Genomic DNA, 19,839 nt, shown 5'->3' on the forward strand with positions numbered 1-19,839 from the left:
CCTAATCAAACAAAGCCAATACTGGTTAATTGAAGCGGTCAATCCATCTTGGATAGATCTAGAAAGAGATCATAGCATCTCAAGTCCCCTTAAAAACCTCCTCTTCAGCCATATATTTAATTTAAAAAAATATAAACTCAATCACCCTATTTTTCTAGCAATTACCCAGTCTTGGGATCATCTTGCCTCACTGAATAAAGCTGAGAAATCAGCACTGAAAGAGAATTTCCCAATATCTCTGATTGCTTCTGTTTTCGGATTCTCGGTACCTGAAACTTGGACAAAAAATGGCATCCGTAAGTTGGGAGATATTCTCGCAGCTGATAAGATACTCAGTTTTTCTGAAATTAAAAGCAAATTCAAGGTACCATCCTCAGACTTTATGCAATACTGCATGATTAAGGAGCACCTTCAAAAATTCTTTAGTATGGTTCCTCCAAAAACGGAAGCAATTCACCTTCTTCTAAACAATCCTAATCATAAAATCTTCTGGAGCACTAAATTTCTCTATAGTTTTTTCAATAAGGATGGTGACTTCACAAAAAACAAGTATATGGTAAAATGGGAGAGGGACCTCCAGTTCTGCGCAACAAAAGAACAATGGGAGAGAGCAATAAAAAATTCATATTCTTCAAATATATCAATACAGCTACATGAGTCATTCTATAAGTTATTAACAAGATGGTACCTTACTCCATCTAGGGTAGCACATTTCAAATCTGGTATATCTCCACTATGCTGGAGAGGGTGTGGGCTCAAAGGAGATTTGAAACACATTTTTTGGACATGCCCAGCTCTCACAGAGCTTTGGGAAAAGATTTCCATATATATCAGTGGACTTCTTGACAAGAACTTCATCCTTTCTCCACAAACGGCACTTTTCTTCTTAGACATGGAAGATGTACACCATTCAACTAAAAAGGTCATAATACATCTGTTGCTGATAACCAAAAACTTGATTGCCACCTTCTGGCGAAGAACTGACATACCAAGGTTCCCTGACATTGTGGACAGACTAAAGACGCATAATACCCTGGACTTAAAATTTGCAATAGCTAATGGATGTTTGCATAAATACGACAAAAAATGGAGCATTTGGAACACTAAACACCAAGCCTTAGATTAGTTAATGTTATTTTGTTAAATTTCTTTTTACTTTTAGGTTAAATGTGGCTGTTGCGCTACTTTGATGTATATAGTTTTGAATATAGAAATTTATGGAAGCTTATCTGCTCAAGACAGTTCAAACTGTAGCAACTATACAAATAGTTACAAATCTGTCTATATTACTAATAAAGTTGTTTTTTCTTTCCCCTCCCTTTCCCAATACCTCACCCCCCCCCCCTCTATCCCCATCACCAATGCGAACTATCACACATATAAATAAAATGCAGATGTCTTAAAAAATTGTTAAAATGTTCAATAAAAACGTTTGAAAAGAAAATTGAAGACATACAAGACCACTGATAATCTCCCTCGATCTGGGGCTCCACGCAAAATCCCACCCCGTGGGGTCAGAATGATCACAAGAACGGTGAGCAAAAATCCCAGAACCACGCGGGGGGACCTAGTGAATGAACTGCAGAGAGCTGGCACCAATGTAACAAGGCCTACCTTAAGTAACACACTACGCCACCATGGACTCAGATCCTGCAGTGCCAGACGTGTCCCACTGCTTAAGCCAGTACATGTCCGGGCCCGTCTGAAGTTTGCTAGAGAGCATTTGGATGATCCAGAGGAGTTTTGGGAGAATGTCCTATGGTCTGATGAAACCAAACTGGAACTGTTTGGTAGAAACACAACTTGTCGTGTTTGGAGGAAAAAGAATACTGAGTTGCATCCATCAAACACCATACCTACTGTAAAGCATGGTGGTGGAAACATCATGCTTTGGGGCTGTTTCTCTGCAAAGGGGCCAGGACGACTGATCCGGGTACATGAAAGAATGAATGGGGCCATGTATCGTGAGATTTTGAGTGCAAACCTCCTTCCATCAGCAAGGGCATTGAAGATGAAACGTGGCTGGGTCTTTCAACATGACAATGATCCAAAGCACACCACCAGTGCAACAAAGGAGTGGCTTCGTAAGAAGCATTTCAAGGTCCTGGAGTGGCCTAGCCAGTCTCCAGATCTCAACCCTATAGAAAACCTTTGGAGGGAGTTGAAAGTCCGTGTTGCCAAGCGAAAAGCCAAAAACATCACTGCTCTAGAGGAGATCTACATGGAGGAATGGACCAACATACCAACAACAGTGTGTGGCAACCTTGTGAAGACTTACAGAAAACGTTTGACCTCTGTCATTGCCAACAAAGGATATATTACAAAGTAGAAAAAAAAGAGCATGAACCGCACATCCCAAAATCATACGTTGATCTAAAGCCGCTAGGCAAAAATTAATATAACTGAATATGAGGTTTTCAGTTTAACATTCTGATCAGACTGTATGAAGCCCACTGCCACTTCACGGCAAACCTCGTAGTGGGTCCTATCGCCCTAACGGAGCGGAGCCGTGCGGCGCCCACCGCCACAGCGGCCATGCACCAGCAGGGCGGACGGCCTGTTGCCCCACAGCACCCATGCTGCAAGACTGAGTCCCCAAGACTCCAGACCGCGCCGCCCCACCAGCACAAAGCCACAGCAACAATGGCCGCCACACAGCACCAACACCAAAATGAAAGGAGCACTTAAACTCACCTTCCTCCAGCTCTTCAGTGAGAGCCAAAATGGGCTAGACCCCTTACTTTGCAGTCTCCTGCTAATTAAAATCACCTGTGCCAAATGGGAGGAGTGCTGGTCCAAGAAGAAGACTAGAACATGCTTTGCAAAAAAGAAAAAAAAGAGCATGAACCGCACATCCCAAAATCATACGTTGATCTAAAGCCGCTAGGCAAAAATTAAAAAAATTATATTACAAAGTATTGAGATGAAATTTTGTTTCTGACCAAATACTTATTTTCCACCATAATATGCAAATAAAATGTTAAAAAAACAGACAATGTGATTTTCTGGATTTTTTTTTTCTCAGTTTGTCTCCCATAGTTGAGGTCTACCTATGATGTAAATTACAGACGCCTCTCATCTTTTTAAGTGGTGGAACTTGCACTATTGCTGACTGACTAAATACTTTTTTGCCCCACTGTATATGAAAACTCCTACTCCAGAGGATGCTTTGGATATTGGTAAATATATATATATAAGGTTTCTTGAAGAAAAAAAAAAAGAAAGACAAACATTCAAAACAATAAATTCCCAAGTCAGCTCTCGGCCTGGTAACAGTGTGACTTCTTAGAAATAAAATATGAAATACATGATTTCATCTATAACAATGACCCTTATCCCAAGTAAAAACCTGGGGTCTACTGATTAGAGCCCAGAGACTTTACCGCTGACTCCTGGATAGTAAAGGGTTAACTGGCTTATTATTCCCAGGATAGCCTGGTATTTACCACTATGATTAATGGCCAGAAAATAAATGATTATCCATCTGTATGTAATTAACTGTTTGCAGGCTGCCACATGGTCGGTGACGGACGATGTTCTGGCACATGATGTGATCGGCATCTAGCATACTGTAGGAATAGGATTATACCTGTCAGCATGTCGCATGGTCTCGTGCCATTCATAATCTCATGTGTCAAGGCTTTGGTCCATTTTCCATCCAGTGTATGTTGCGCCTGTAACAAAAAACATTTTGTAAATGATTAATCCACAAATAGGAAAAAAATGGAGTATTCAGGTAGGTATGATGTCCTCCCATATCACATCTACATTGCTAATTGTGTATAATTAGTATGAAACAAATCTCAAAACATTTTTGGAGTTTTATATGTCAAAGAAAATTATATTTAGGGAGTGAAAGCGTTTGTCTCAAAGCCTGTTAATATACTGTGGTAAAGGGAATCTGTCAACAGCTTTTTTTTTCCACCTGATGTGTGAGCAGTGATATGTAGAAACAGAGACTCTGATTCCAGGGATTTGTCACTTACTGGGCAGCTTGTTGTAGTTTTGATAAAATCACAGTTTTATAAGCAGGAGATTATTACTAGATGACTAGTAAATCTGTTTCCATGTAGACCTCCATATTCATAAACATGTCCCGGAACACAGCAAAATACTTCCGGGACATAATGTGCCGGCGCATGCGCACTAATGGTTTTCGGCTTTGCCCGCAGTTGGACAAAACATACTGCGCAGGCGCAAGAGCCGAATGCACTGCGCAGCAGCCCAAAAAGAGCGCGATCTGTGCGATTCACAGATCGAGTTACGTCAGACACGCCGAGGAGTCGGGGGAGAAACAGTGATTTCACAACGCCCATTTGAGCCAGACCAGCGTGATTGACCGGCGAAAACGGCGACTTTACTAAGGTATTTTGGCAGCAAAGGTGGGGATTCAGGGGACAATGAAGGCACTATTGTAACGCACAGCTCAGGCCCTATTTAACGCTATTTTTAGCTCATATTGAAAAAACGGGGTGACAGGTTCCCTTTAACTTTACTGGCATCAGGAAACCCTTCAGGTTTTGTGTCAATCTACACTGAAAAAAAACGCAGCAAAAACATAACGTGTGCACACAGCCTGAAAGTTGTAAATATATTCTGTATAATTTTGCTACTTTGTGATCCCTGATCGAAGAGAGTGAATAAGTCAGATATGCTTTGAAGAGAAGTTTGTGACATCGAATATTAAGTAAAACATTTAAATTAGGATCAAGCCAAAGATAAAGACTGTACCCTTAGTCCTTAAATCACTGGATAATATGTTTTCAGATGATAGCATTCTTTTTATAAAATGGCAAATCTAAGACCTAGCCAAACTCAATTCTTTCACCCTTAACTTTAAATCCCTGCTAAATCCTACAAATAAGTCCGCTTCAGAGTTTCTCTCTATTTGTATGTGGTCGGGCAATGCGCCAGCAGATGTTTTACATCTGGGCAGTTAATGCAAGAGGGATAAGAATGACAAACGAAGTAAAATGAAAGAGAAATAGGAAAAATATGGATATCAGCAAGAAAATATCCACAATATGTGTCAGTCCAGCTTCTGGAAATAGATGGTATTCAAGTGTACACAGATCTGAAGGCATCTGACCCTCGAGACAAAATTACAACTCCCAGTGTTATGTTCAGAGTTTTGCTTTTAGAACAGCTAAAACTGGAAACCACTTTCATAAAGACTCATCATTAATGTAATTGTAACACTGGGCCATATAGACAAAGTCTCCAAACTGCATGGAATGGCCACTGAAAACCCTACTGGGATACTCCAATCCTACTCAACCTTTGGTTCCTCCCATGAGGTACACAAGTCTTTCCTGATTGGTTTAGAGGAGTAATTTATTTAGTCTTTACCCCCTCCTTAACAAGAAGCCAGTAGTTTTCTTCTTTATGGTCCTCAATTGCTTCCCATGGCCATTAAAGTTTCCAGTCCCATGCTTATTTTGGTCTTGTATGCTTGTGCTTTGGATGTCAGGATACTGTTTCTTATGATATTGTTGTAAGGCCACCGGTAGTATGGGGTCAGCAAAATTTGTGGAGTCACAGGGCGGCCAGCATAATGCAAATTTTCCAAAAGGCAACCTGTGAGATTACAGGCAGGCTCCCTGGTAGCAAACAACTAGAAGGGACATTTACTTATTACCAAATAATTCATATGCCAATCTTAATCAAAGGAGTGTTGGCATAAACCGTGCCAAATTTGTTAAAGGGCGCGTGCTTTAACGGAGTTGTCACTTCTTCAGCAATACCCCAAATCTACCCGAGCTATGAGCTGTCAGATACTTCCACTGTGATGTCCACCAATTTCTGGACTCAGTTATTGAAAACATATCAGGCTGTGGGCGGCCTGACTTCCTCCCACTAAGCGCTGGTGTAAAAAATAGTGTTCATTCAGAGGCTTCTTCTAACTTCTCTTTGTTGGGCTTGACTTGAAGAACATGTCTATCACTATACTCAGATAAGGAGAACTCTATCAATCAATTGATGCATGGCTCATTCTTTAATTTTCAGCATTTTAGTGTACGGGCACAGGCAGACGGCCATATTTCCCCTGCGAGGATCACATTGCGATGCACGGACTGTCCCGGCGCGTCTCCTGGCCTGAGCCTGACAGATTGATGTATTTCTATGCAGCTGTCAGGCTCAGGTCAGGAGAGGTGTCAGGCCAGTCCAAGGATTGCGATGCGATCCTCGCACGAGAAATACAGCCGTCTCTTTGCCGCCTAAGGACTCATTTAAACATCTTTTTTTTTTCATAAATAAGAAAAATGGACCAAGTTTCATCAGTGTTTTTGATCAGAATTCCAGTAGAGTGTCAGCAGAGTTTGGTCCGAGTTTCATCAGCTTTTTTCCAATGGGGAAAAAAAAAAAGTTTCTCCACTTTTCCTAAAAATGGACAGCACTTGGATGGCATACGATTGCGGTCCGATTTTTTTGTCACATAGACTTGCATTGGCATTTTTAATCTGACACGCGAATCAATACTAGACAAGTCTGCGATTTTGTGGTGCTGACCACTTGGTCCGACAAAAAAAATCAGTTATGTGACGATAGGTACGAGTCTTATCTTTGAAAATCAGACTTCTGAATGATCCCTACAACATAGTTGTTTCTAATGAGTGAGCTTGTAGATAATTTGTGCTGTCCATTATTTAAATAGCAGAAATCTTCTTACAGGTTCACTTTAAATGTCCAAGGGGAAAACCTTGAAAACATCCCCATAAAACAGTCCTTAGAGTGTGTTCACATGCTGCAGAATTGTTGCCATTTTTATTTCTGTCCTATTGGAGTTTGCAGAAATCCATGCACATATTGCAAAATTAGCAGCACTGAGATGAAGGGGTTTTCCAGTCTCAGAAATTTGTACAGGAAATTACCATTTTTGATCATAGCTTAACGGTTTTGTGTATGGAGATGTATAACGTGAGTTCTCTAGTCTTCCTGACTGATGGGATATCATTGTATCAGCACTTTCCATGCACTTTTCCCGTAGGTCTGGTACCTTATTACGTAGCTGCTGCTCTTTTACGGTGTGCGCCTTCACGTGCTTCCGTAGTGAGCTTGGGTCTGTGTAGCGTTTACAGCAGCCGGGTATCTGACAGGCATACGGCTTCTGTGGAAGGAATTAGAAAAATAGTAGACATTTTATTTTTATTTTTTTCAATAAAAATGACTTGGCAAAATTATTCATATCTATGCAAACAACAAAGCAAAATAATGAGGTTAATTTGGGGAAATTTGCAGTGTTCATTATTAAAACCCTTTCCGGACATAGGATGTAGACCATCAGGAGCTGAGCCCCCACCGTACCCTGTGACAGCAGTGACCAGACCCGAGCTCTGATCGCTGCACTTTAACCATTTAAATACCGCTGGCATTAAATGGCTGGGTTGCCGGTGCCGTATTGCACCATATAGAACAAGCAATGAAACGATCACAGGTTCTATTTCCCTAAAGGAACTAAAAAGTAACGTAGAAAAATATGTTTCAAATACTCCTTTTTTCAACTTAAAAAAAAAAAAAAAAAAAACATATTTGGTATATGCGGCTGCATCTATAAAAGTAAGATCAAAATGTAAAAATTAATTATGGTAACTTACACCGTAAAGAGAAACAAATTAAAACAACAAATTTGTAGTATTGTAATAAAAAAAAAAAAAAGACCAAAATGTGTGTATCAGTAATTGGGGGAAGCCCTAGAGATTGTGGCTCTGCAGTCCAGTTGGGAATAGAGCAGAGGTGTGCATGCTTGACCTCTGCTCCATTCATTGTCTATGGGACTGCTGGAGAATAAAGAGCCCTTTTCTCTGCTTTCACTAGAGCCTTGTTAACAATACTGAGAGGAGGCTGAGCATGCTCACCTCCGCTCCATTGCTGACGGGGCTGCAGAGCCCCATTTACGGGGCTCTGGATTGTAGGGGAGAAGGTTGAACCCAAAGCGATCCGCAAGTTATCCCCTCCCATATGGATAGAGAATAACTTGTTTTTTTTTTAGGAATGACCCTTTACGAGTAAAGATGTGATTTGATATCCATGTGTAATACATTTACTACAGGTGTAGTGTATGTTACAGGCACAATAAAGGTTATAAGGAATTGTTTACTTTACCTTTCTGCAGATACAATATATTATATTTCAGAGAAAGAAAAGAAAAAGATAGATTGTCAGTAAAGTCAGAAAGTACAGGCCATATTAGCAGCATTCAATAAAGTGAAGCTCTGCCTATAATTTACATTGGTTTCATAGTCAGTAAATAGAAAACTTAAACATCATTTTGCATATATTACATTCATTTTTATATTTTTTTTATATAGAGATGCATTTCATTTTGTTTTGAAAAACCAAATATATGTTGGGTAGAGATGAGCGATGAGTTTTGCATTGCCATGGTCCGATGTCCACTCTGGTCCTCTGCGACAAAGCACATTGTGCCTTCATGTGAGGCCTAACAAACAAATAAAGTTGTACTCTGTAGCGCTATACCATGAAAACATGAAATATATAAAATATGAATAGCATTACTGCTCTAGATTAAAAAAATGGAGATACTTAGCACATAATTTGGCCAATTCATGTGGGCCCAGCAGCCAACGACAAGGCGATCTCCTGTTGCTGGGAACCTATCCTAATGTGAATCCTCTCCATATCTACCCATGTAGATGCAGGCTTCACCGTAGGATAGGATTCACATTAGATAGGTTCCCAGCAACAAGAGATCGCCTTGTTGTTGGCTGCTGGGCATGCATGAATAGGCCAAATTATGTGCTATGTATCTCAATTTTTTTTATCTAGAGCAGTAATGCTATTCATATTTCATGTTTGCATGCTATAGCGCTACACAGTGCAACTTTACCTGTTTGGTATGTATAGAGATAGCCACTCTTAGCATGTAGCTGTACGCACCAGTTTTCTGTTTGGAAGTGAAAGTCAGTTTTTTGTTATTCATGTGAGGCCTAGTCATGATCATGATGTTGCAAGGCCTAATAAACATTAGATGCACCCAGGATGTTGGGCACAAACGTGAAGACCGGCTGCCACAGAGGACTAGACTGGATGCCGTGGCAGGGAAACGCAAATTGAATTGCCCATCTCTAACATTGGGGTACAACAATGCAGAATTCAGAAGTTGCAATCACATAAAGGCCTCAGCCCTTATGGGACCCAAAGTCCCTTGTACCACATAGGATGACAAGGGTAGTATGAAAAGTATATGATGTTTATGGGCCTTGGTACAGATTTTATATTGAAGTCCTGGAGCTTTAAATGTTTCACCTAATTCCGGCTACATTGTTGGTGTGGTTACATGTTCCTCATATTTGCCAACTGCCTTAGATTTTCTGGGATATCTGGGCAGAAATGGGGCAGACTTTACATAAAAGTGGGCATCTTGAGTTTGACCTGGCGTGTGTTTTAAGGTAGGGTGGGGTTGGGGATGGAACTTAAATATCCCCTTATATGTTGGTATGTATGTATGCCCTTGTGTTAAAGAATCATCAGGCAGAATATGAAAGGCAGGAGATTGATGTGTATTGCCTTTTTTATTCTTTTAATCCACTCTGAGCCTTTTTTAAGAGCATTTTTATTCACCAGGAAACCTTTTGGAGCCTGAAGCTATTGATTATAGTGTTGGATGGGTTAGAGGAGGTAATAATGGTGCAAATTTTTCACTAGTAACGAGAAAGAGGAGAACTTATAGCCAGGGTAATAACTATAGTAGGTGCCCGAGTTGCCATCACACCCACATCCTGGAACCTATGGGGTCCTGAAGGTTCCTTTGGCCGATATGAACAGAGCATTACTATTAAATACTTGTAATAGTTGTGGGTCCCTTTGGAGCTTTTGCACTCAAGTTACACCACTTCTTATAGCAAAGATCCGAGAAAGATCCCAATTATAAAGGCCGCATATCAAGGATCAAAATAAGGTCCCCATTATGAAGCCTCCAACACAATCCCCACCAACCCCAACAGAAGATGCTATTGTTCCGTTCTTCCAACATGGTCCTTTCTATTTCCCTTTCCTACCTCATGTTTGCTTGCAGTAATGTTCCTCTGGGGCGGGGAGTCTTGTAGAGGTCCTCACCACCCTGGCCTCACCAGGACTGGCGCATAGCAAATGTGGTGCCAATATTCAAAAAGGGCTCTAAAAGTGAACCTGGAAATTATAGGCCAGTAAGTCTAACCTCTATTGTTGGTAAAATATTTGAAGGGTTTCTGAGGGATGTTATTCTGGATTATCTCAATGAGAATAACTGTTTAACTCCATATCAGCATGGGTTTATGAGAAATCGCTCCTGTCAAACCAATCTAATCAGTTTTTATGAAGAGGTAAGCTATAGGCTGGACCACGGTGAGTCATTGGACGTGGTATATCTCGATTTTTCCAAAGCGTTTGATACCGTGCCACACAAGAGGTTGGTACACAAAATGAGAATGCTTGGTCTGGGGGAAAATGTGTGTAAATGGGTTAGTAACTGGCTTAGTGATAGAAAGCAGAGGGTGGTTATAAATGGTATAGTCTCTAACTGGGTCGCTGTGACCAGTGGGGTACCGCAGGGGTCAGTACTGGGACCTGTTCTCTTCAACATATTCATTAATGATCTGGTAGAAGGTTTACACAGTAAAATATCGATATTTGCAGATGATACAAAACTATGTAAAGCAGTTAATACAAGAGAAGATAGTATTCTGGTACAGATGGATCTGGATAAGTTGGAAACTTGGGCTGAAAGGTGGCAGATGAGGTTTAACAATGATAAATGTAAGGTTATACACATGGGAAGAAGGAATCAATATCACCATTACACACTGAACGGGAAACCACTGGGTAAATCTGACAGGGAGAAGGACTTGGGGATCCTAGTTATTGATAAACTTACCTGGAGCAGCCAGTGCCAGGCAGCAGCTGCCAAGGCAAACAGGATCATGGGGTGCATTAAAAGAGGTCTGGATACACATGATGAGAGAATTATACTGCCTCTGTACAAATCCCTAGTTAGACCGCACATGGAGTACTGTGTCCAGTTTTGGGCACCGGTGCTCAGGAAGGATATAATGGAACTAGAGAGAGTACAAAGGAGGGCAACAAAATTAATAAAGGGGATGGGAGAACTACAATACCCAGATAGATTAGCGAAATTAGGATTATTTAGTCTAGAAAAAAGACGACTGAGGGGCGATCTAATAACCATGTATAAGTATATAAGGGGACAATACAAATATCTCGCTGAGGATCTGTTTATACCAAGGAAGGTGACGGGCACAAGGGGGCATTCTTTGCGTCTGGAGGAGAGAAGGTTTTTCCACCAACATAGAAGAGGATTCTTTACTGTTAGGGCAGTGAGAATCTGGAATTTCTTGCCTGATGAGGTGGTGATGGCGAACTCAGTCGAGGGGTTCAAGAGAGGCCTGGATGTCTTCCTGGAGCAGAACAATATTGTATCATACAATTATTAGGTTCTGTAGAAGGATGTAGATCTGGGGATTTATTATGATGGAATATAGGCTGAACTGGATGGACAAATGTCTTTTTTCGGCCTTACTAACTATGTTACCATGTTACTATGTTACCCTGTAGTTTTGGGGTGGAGACCAACTGGGGCTGGGCTCCTTCTCTCTAAGGGCCCCACAGTTGGTGCAGTGGCTGACTCTATAGTTTGCACTTACTTTGTTTCTCTACTTCGCTCCATATTTGTTATCTGTTTTATTCTGTTGTGCGTCTGGACACCTTTAGGCAGCTATCACCAGATTTTTTTTCCCATGTGTTTATGTAAAAAGCTTTATATAAAGTTTATATGAGATTTTATTAAACCTTAATGCATTACTGTCAGTAAAGTGTCACTTAGCACAGCAGCCTATACATTGTATACTCACTGGCACACAAGCCCACAATATTGCATTACACATGACTGTTTACCAGTGATCAGGGCCAGCGGTTATTAAGTCATAGATACCCCATTAAATATAGATCATTGTATGGTTTGGGGTTATTTTTTGCTTTGGCTCTGGCACCATATACGGTAATGCTACAATTTTATGTTCCCAGTAATCCTTTTAGTCTAATTTATGGAATGAATAAATGTATAACATTTGATTATATTCACATTTTTTATTGCTTTGTTTTCTGTACTTTGCATTTTGGGCAGTATGACATGACATGCTCTCATAGTATTTGAGATTAATATTCAGGCCAAGGAACTAAGTGGGTGTGTCGTGGGAATAAATTTTGGCTTAATTGTGAGACTAATGTGACTAATAAATATGGTCTGTGTGGGCATAATACACATATGCAGGGGTGGACTGGGAGTGATCTGGGATGGGGAACTAAAGCTTACGAGACCCTAGCAGTTACTATAGCCATGATACATTTGATTTTGATTAATAAAACGCACTTGATGAGCACTTATTGGCATTTTCATTTTTTTTTTTTTGCAGACTCTACTTAAAATTTAAAGGGAGTCTTTCACCCCCAAAACTCATTTTGAAATTAGCTAATAAAATAAGGGACATCAGTTCTATAAAAATCATAGCTATAGTTTAGTTTCCCTTAGCTTTTGTTGTCCAGAAAATAATCTTTATTCAATATGCAAACTAGAATGCTTGGTGCAGCTATGCAGTCTGGCTTTATGCCTCATCATTTCATTCTACGTTGATTGACCGTGCTCACTTCCCCAGAGCAAGCGCTGTCTGAGCTGAATTCTTTGCCATGTAAGCGAACACTGACAGTGTAGGAAAAAGAGCACGAGCGCATGTGCACACTGTCAGTGCAAAAGCTAAGCAGGTATGTACACATCCCTCTCCCTAGTCTGCTGTGGACGCTCGCTACACTGATACACCCAGAAATGAAGTCAGTGTACAGCCTCACAGAGAAAAGAGAGGGATGTGAGCATACGCTCGGCTCCTGCACTGACACTGTGTGTGAGCATGCTCTTCTCCAGTACTGTCATTGTGTGTGTGAGCAAGAGAGCACTGTCAATCAACAGAGGAAGGCAGAGAAGCCTGGTAATTGAGGGGGGCAGAATGTTAAAATAACAAAATGCAATTTAACATTTGTCACTTCCAAATGTTAAATTGCATTTTGGGAGTGACAAATCCCTTCAGTAATGGCTTAAAGGGGTTGTCCACTACTCGGACAACCCAATCTCAATCCCCATGTTTCCCCCCCCAGTCAAAAACCAAAACCTATACTCGGCTTTGGTGATGGTGCCGTTCCACTGGATTCAGCATTGGCTCTCCCCGGGGCTAACGTGACATTGCTATATCACATGATCAATGCAGCCAATCAGCGCAGACTTCACTCTCCCCTCCTTCGGACAAATCATACATCCTAAGGTCAGAGCTGCGTCTGCTCTCTCACCTCCTCCAGATGTCAATTACATCCATAGGAGAGGAGAGTGAAGCCAGCGCTGATTGGCTTCAGGGATCGCGTGACATAATAATGTTATGGAAACCCTGGGAGAGCCAGTGCTGACAACATTGGTACAGCGCCGGCACAGGAGGTGAGTATAGGTGTGGTTATTTTACTGCTAGTAAACATATGGATTGAGAAAGGGTTGTCCAAATAGTAGACAACCCCTTTAAATTAATCAAGGAGCATGGACACTCTGCCATACCCTAATGATTAGTCATCCCATGCATTCATGTAAGAAGTTACAGTTTTGAGTTAGACATTGGAGACAGATGTGTTGTTACCCTCTAATGAATATGTAAGCAAAAAATTCAGGTGTCTGGGGTGCCATTATGTGCCTTTGGATGCAATCTGTTGCTAACTGTAACCTCTGCATCCTGTAACCCACTGATCAGTACACAAAATGTATACAAAGTCGGGAGTTATAGGCCAGCAATGCCTCATGGAGTAAGAATATGCAAATTAACTCTACTTTGGGATGTAGAACACAGGCTTCATAGTCCAATTTATTGAACATAGATGGCAGTAAGGATATTTAGCCAAAAGGAAACAACACCCATTTGCAAACAACTGTTTCAGGGTTGGAACCCTTCTTCAGTATGAAGCAGGAATCTAGTTTGTTGCGTGAACAACCTCTTAAGAAGGAATAAGGGTGTACTGGGGAGAAGCTTGACGCTGCGCAAGCACGGAATTTTAGAGCAGATTCCTGTGACGTCAGAGCACCCAGAACATCAGAGTGCATGGCCTTCGACAATATGATGAGCCCATGTTTGAAAGAAAATAAAGCCCACCCCTATGGCTGAATGAGAAGGTACTATATAACTACACAAAGTTATTTTTGGAGACGATTACGTTGCAGTTAGTGATGGACACTGCATCACTAAGTAAGAACGCACTGGGGACAGTTGCTAAAAATGACGTGACAGGTTCCCTTTAAGAATGCATACTAGTGACATATCTGTCTCATGCGTGTAAGCATCTTGTGCTCTTCTTGTCTACATTTCTTACCGTGTCCTGGTGGGTCCTCTGGTGCTTGGCTCTGTCGCTGGAGTTGCTGAAGGCTTTTTGACAGCCGGGATGTTGACACACGTACGGCCTTTCTCCAGTGTGGCTACGTAGGTGAATTTTCAAGTTTTCCAGCCTGGAAAATGCTTTATTGCAGCCTTCAAACTGCCAAAAAAAATTATAATACTTTATCTTTAGAAAAACATCAAGAATGTAATATATACAGTATTTTAAATCTGCATAGATTTACACCAAACAGATAGGACTAAAAGTGGGGAAAGGAACTGTCCTCAGTTATCCTGGCCATACACAAGTAAATAGGCACAGTGTCCAATATTTTTATCAGTGAATGGAAAAATGTCATGATTGCAGTCAGACGCTGAAAACAACCTTAACCTGGGCTGGCTCAGACAGATGATGGTCTTGTTTTAATGTATCAGTGTGTGTAAGAAATGTCAGCGTGGTCCACTTATAACAGGTAGATGTAATGTGGATTGATTTATTAATATTGCCAAATAACTTTGTATATGAAGTAGACTCATACAAATCACACACATGTGCCCCCCAAAAAAATTAAAAAGTGAGATGTGGCTGTATGACACTAAGTTTCTCATTTAATCTTTTAATAGTGGAAATTTTGGTGATGCACTTGATGGCTGGAAAATTTTTGTATAAAACTATGGTTTGTTTTAGGCTCTATTACACATATGTTACTATTACATTTATATCAACGTTTATTATGAGTTAAATGCAGAAAAATTAAGGTTCTAGGCTGCGATAAATCCTCATACACAAATGTGCAGCCTGTGGCTCACTGTTAAAGTTTCTGCCTTCGGTACCACAGGCCCTGAGTTTGAATTCCAGTAGTGACAAGCTACAAGAACAATATGATAATTAAAGATATAAAGGCAGATTTTCAGGACCCTCCACATAATGTTATGACTTGGAGGAGAAGAACATATTTAAGTCCTGTGTAACAAACTACACAGATCACAAAAGGAGAACAAATGAAGAGTGTTGGCAAACGCTGTTCAGATCAATGTCCTGCCTGGGCCACAGTGATGCTGAATGAGCTGCACAAGTGTTAAGTCAGCAACTGAATGATACCCTTATACAGTGAAGGCAAATTAGCAAAACTAATGCAAGGGAAAATGGGAGAAATCAGATTATTCCTGTTCACATGAGACCGGGAAAATGTGCAGTAGTAAATTATCCTTGCTTCCATGCATCAAAGAAAACAATTCCTATATTATAAGTGTCATACCATGCCCATATGAATGACATCATACAGTACTCATACGTGTATTAATAGACGGTGCTGAGATCAATAACGGCATACCTAATAATGCCGCTTGTCATGAACATTTCCATATAGTTCCCAAAATAGTGACATACAGTGCCCACATAAAAAGTATTATACGCCCATATTAACAGTAAGAGGAAATGCAACATATAAAAAGTACCATACAGTGCCATTTTTTAGTACTAATCAGTGCCCATATTAAAAGTACCATACAGTGCTGGTATTAATAGTACCAAAAAGTGCAAATATAAAAAGTACCATACAGTGCTGGTATTAATAGTACCAAAAAGTGCAAATATATAAAATACCATACACTTCTCATGTTAATAGTAGCAAAAAGTGCAAATATAAAAAGTATCATACAATGCTTGTATTAATAGTAGCAAAAAGTGCAAATATAAAAAGTATCATACAGTGCTTGTATTAATAGTAGCAAAACGTGCAAATATAAAAAGTACCATACAGTGCTTGTATTAATAGTACCAGAAAGTGCAAATATAAAAAGTACCATTCAGTGCTTGTATTAATAGTACAAAAAAGTGCAAATATAAAAAGTACCATTCAGTGCCCGCATTAATAGTACAAAAAAGTGCAAATATAAAAAGTACCATTCAGTGCCCGCATTAATAGTAGTGCCAAACTGTGCCCATATAAATATTAACATATAGTGCTCAGACTAATAGTGGCCTACCATTACCAGTGTCACACGTTTTGAATATAGTAATACTAACAAACAGTGTCCATATGAATATTTTTAGTCAGTGCCCGTCTGAATAGCCAATGAGCCAGCGTACCTCAGACTGGCAGGATTCAGCCAAGAAGAAGAGAAGTCTGAGTCCAGTGGCCGAACAGGGAGTGGATCCCCTGATGTCAGTGGTTGATAGCAGAAGAACCAGATTGGAATTTGGCAATCACCCAGTTCTGTAAATCGGTTGTGATTTTAATAAATAAGTAGTGATTCCAGCGAGCCTTAAAAATAACTTCTTTATATATGAGTTAAATAACTATTACTACAAGAGCTTAGAATGTAAAATATCCATTTTTGCCTGATTTGCAATTGAAGATTTATTGGCGATAGTTAGCTGAGCGCAGGGACAAGCGTCGCTATATTAAGAAACTTTTAATTAAACCCATTTAGGAATTTCACAGTTTTCTTTATGAAGATTCCTAAAAAAGGCAATGTTTGAATTTGTATTTGTGCTGTTGAATTATTTTGATCTTATGAGCGTTCATTTTACATGCTGCAAAAATATTTCATGTATTTGGGTAAGAAATACACTGAATAGTTTATAAATTATATGTATTTTTTATCATAAAATTACATTGCAGTTTTACAATACTATATACCTATCTACACTATATGGACAGAAGTATTAGAACACTACACATTACACTACAGGAGCTTTTATGGCCTCTCAGTCTACAGCCTTAGGAATTATTATCGAGTCGATCCCTTTCTAGCTGTAACAGGTCTTGCTCCCATGGGAAAGTTTTCTACAAGATTTTGGTGGTGCCTGTTGGAATTTTTGCCTATTTAGAGCATTTGTGAGGTAAGAGGAGAGGAGAGGCCGGGCTCACAATCTCCGATCTAGGTCATCCCAAAGGTGTTGGATGCAGTTGAGGTTCGGGCTCTGTGTGGCCGGTCATGTTTTTCCACACAAAACTCCCCCAACCATGAATTTATGGACCTTTCATACTGGCACAGTCACGGGGAACAGAAAAGTGCCTTCCCTAACTGTTCCCACAAAGATGGAAGCTACAATCGTCCAAAGTGTCTGGTGTGCAAAAGTATTAAGATTTCCCTTCACTGAAACTAAGGGCATACAGCCGACCCCTGAGAAGCAATTCCGTAGTATTAACCCTTTTCCACCAAACTGTACAGACGCTGTCCTGGAAATTACCAAAACCAGACTCCTCCGTCAGATAGAGTAGTGTGATCCATCACTGCACAGAACACGTTTCCTCCAGAGTCCAGTGGTGGCAGCTTTATACCAATCCATCCAACGCTCGGCATTGTACTTGGTGATGTAAGGCTGCATGCAGCTGCACAGCCATGAAACTCCCGGTGGGGGCGCAGTCTTTGAACTGATGTTAAGTCCAGAGTTAAGTCCAGGTCTAGACTCTGCCGTTATGGAGTCAGCAGAGCGTTGGTGACTTTTCTGCCATCTGCTCCTCAGCACTGGGTCCCCCACTCTGTAGCGTTACGTGGTCTCCACTTCATGGCTGAGTTGCTGCGCTTCCTTCCACTTCTCAATAACATCATTCACAGGTAATGGGGGAAGATTTAGGAGGAAGAAATGTCATGAACGGACTGGACCGCGCTGGTATCAGTGAGTTCTGCACCACCGGGCCTTCTGTCACATGTTAGTAAAAGCTGACAGCATAGCGGAGTGGGGCAGAGGTTATACATCGGGGGGTAGGTGCTGGATGTTATACACCGGCGGCAATTGGACTGAATAAAAAATTTGAATTCAATCATTAAGATGTCTGGCCCATTACATTTGTCATATGTAGTTTATTTCCAGTGATTTCTGAACCCCCACTTCACCCATTTACTATTTGCCCCTTGACTTCTGCCCCCATGCTCGCACCTCGCTACACATCTATTTAATGTATAGAGGCCATGAAACACAGAGAAGATTACTCTCAAGGCTCCTAATGGGCGTGGAATGCAGTGAATATTCATTTCTCGTTGGCAGCGGGCACAGGAGTTAACCGCAGTCCGGCTCCTGCCTCTGTGACCCGCTGCCTCGCCGCTGCTGCTCTCCCACCTCCCCACCACAACCAGAGCTGGTACATCTGGTCTATAAGACGCACCAACCATTTTCGCGACATTTTTGAGGAAAACAGTGTCTTATAGTCCAACAAAATACAGTAGTTGACATTATTTTGATTAAAAAAAAAGAGTAAAAACCATCCAATCGCGACAATGTGTACCCAATTGGCACGATCCTATCATTAGTATTAAACTTCATCATGTGTTATGAGACATCAATATAGATGGGGCAAAGCAGGATTCAGGACCGACTGTTCAGACTCCTGCCCATGGGAAGCTATATAGAAGAAATGCCAAGCTCAAAAAGGAGGAACAACTTCTCTGTTTCTATAAAGCACAGGAAACTAAAGCAAAAGCAAAGAAATGAGCCGGGACATGCAAACAACATAGGATACAAGACGCCCTGGGTCCTGCTCTTCCCTCATCAATAATAGGATCTTCTGACACATGGTGAGGTTTAATACCAGCGATTGGGTTCACATTGTCACGGTGGAATGGCTTTTACACTTTTTTTTTTTTATCAAAACAGTATCAACTAAGTCATCTATGTCATTTACATGCACTATTACTATTTTATTTACTTACTACAGGATATTTTCTCATTTTGTTTTTATGCTAGGTTTTACCCTATGGATAGGTCATCAGTACAAGCTTATCAGTTGATAGTTGTAAATGAGAAACAATTTCATATGTTTTGCATTATTCCCCAATGGAATTCATGTTAGTCTGAATTTTCAGAAAAGCCCCTGTATGGCTGTTACCAAAATTGAAAACACTCCTGGCAACTTATGGGTTAAGCTATGCATTAGAAAAGTGAAGCCTCAGACCACCATGGAAAATTCACAGTGTACAGAAGCGAGAAACGTAACCATAATCCCTTCTAATTAATCTAATCACAATATTTAACTAGCTGCGCTCCCGCTGAAGCAGCTAATTAAGCCTTCTGCCATCAGGCCGTGTTTTGATTAAGTGATGCCGCCCCGGCCATTACAAACTTAATGCAAGATATACAATTAGTGTATACATTACGTCAGCTCCAAACAAAGATCCTATTCAGCCAGGCCAGGCACCACGCTTTCTCAGCTCTTTTGAGGGTTTCATTTTGGTATTAACAAATTATTCTTTTGCAGAGAGCGGACATACGATAGTAGCGAGAATGTGTACTATCTGGACCGTTATTCCATACATACGTTAAAACATCTGCAAATATCAGGCGTTCATTCGTGAAACTTAAATAGTAAAGAACTATGAAATGTACTTAATTTAAAACTGGTGATTGGTACGATCTAAAAAATTGGGTTCTATATCCTTTTTTTATATATATCACTTTTAGATACCCGCAATGGGGTGCCTA

At 40.6% G+C, this 19,839-nt stretch overlaps 1 protein-coding gene across 3 annotated transcripts in view; it reads right to left on the reverse strand.

Annotated features, from left to right (window-relative positions):
• The window catches only part of GLIS1 (GLIS family zinc finger 1), a 121,493-nt gene that overhangs the window by 16,514 nt on the left and 85,140 nt on the right, over positions 1-19,839 (reverse strand). For all 3 annotated transcript variants that reach the window (XM_069737840.1, XM_069737839.1, XM_069737841.1), the window contains exons 4-6: positions 14,410-14,571; positions 6,998-7,108; positions 3,590-3,674 (exon numbers count right to left, since the gene is read on the reverse strand). In XM_069737840.1, the coding sequence (XP_069593941.1) occupies positions 3,590-3,674; positions 6,998-7,108; positions 14,410-14,571 (358 nt within the window). The remainder of the gene's footprint in view (positions 1-3,589; positions 3,675-6,997; positions 7,109-14,409; positions 14,572-19,839) is intronic.

This window comes from Ranitomeya imitator, chromosome 8 (assembly GCF_032444005.1).
Source record: "Ranitomeya imitator isolate aRanImi1 chromosome 8, aRanImi1.pri, whole genome shotgun sequence".
In the NCBI taxonomy this organism is placed as follows: Eukaryota; Metazoa; Chordata; class Amphibia; order Anura; family Dendrobatidae; genus Ranitomeya; species Ranitomeya imitator.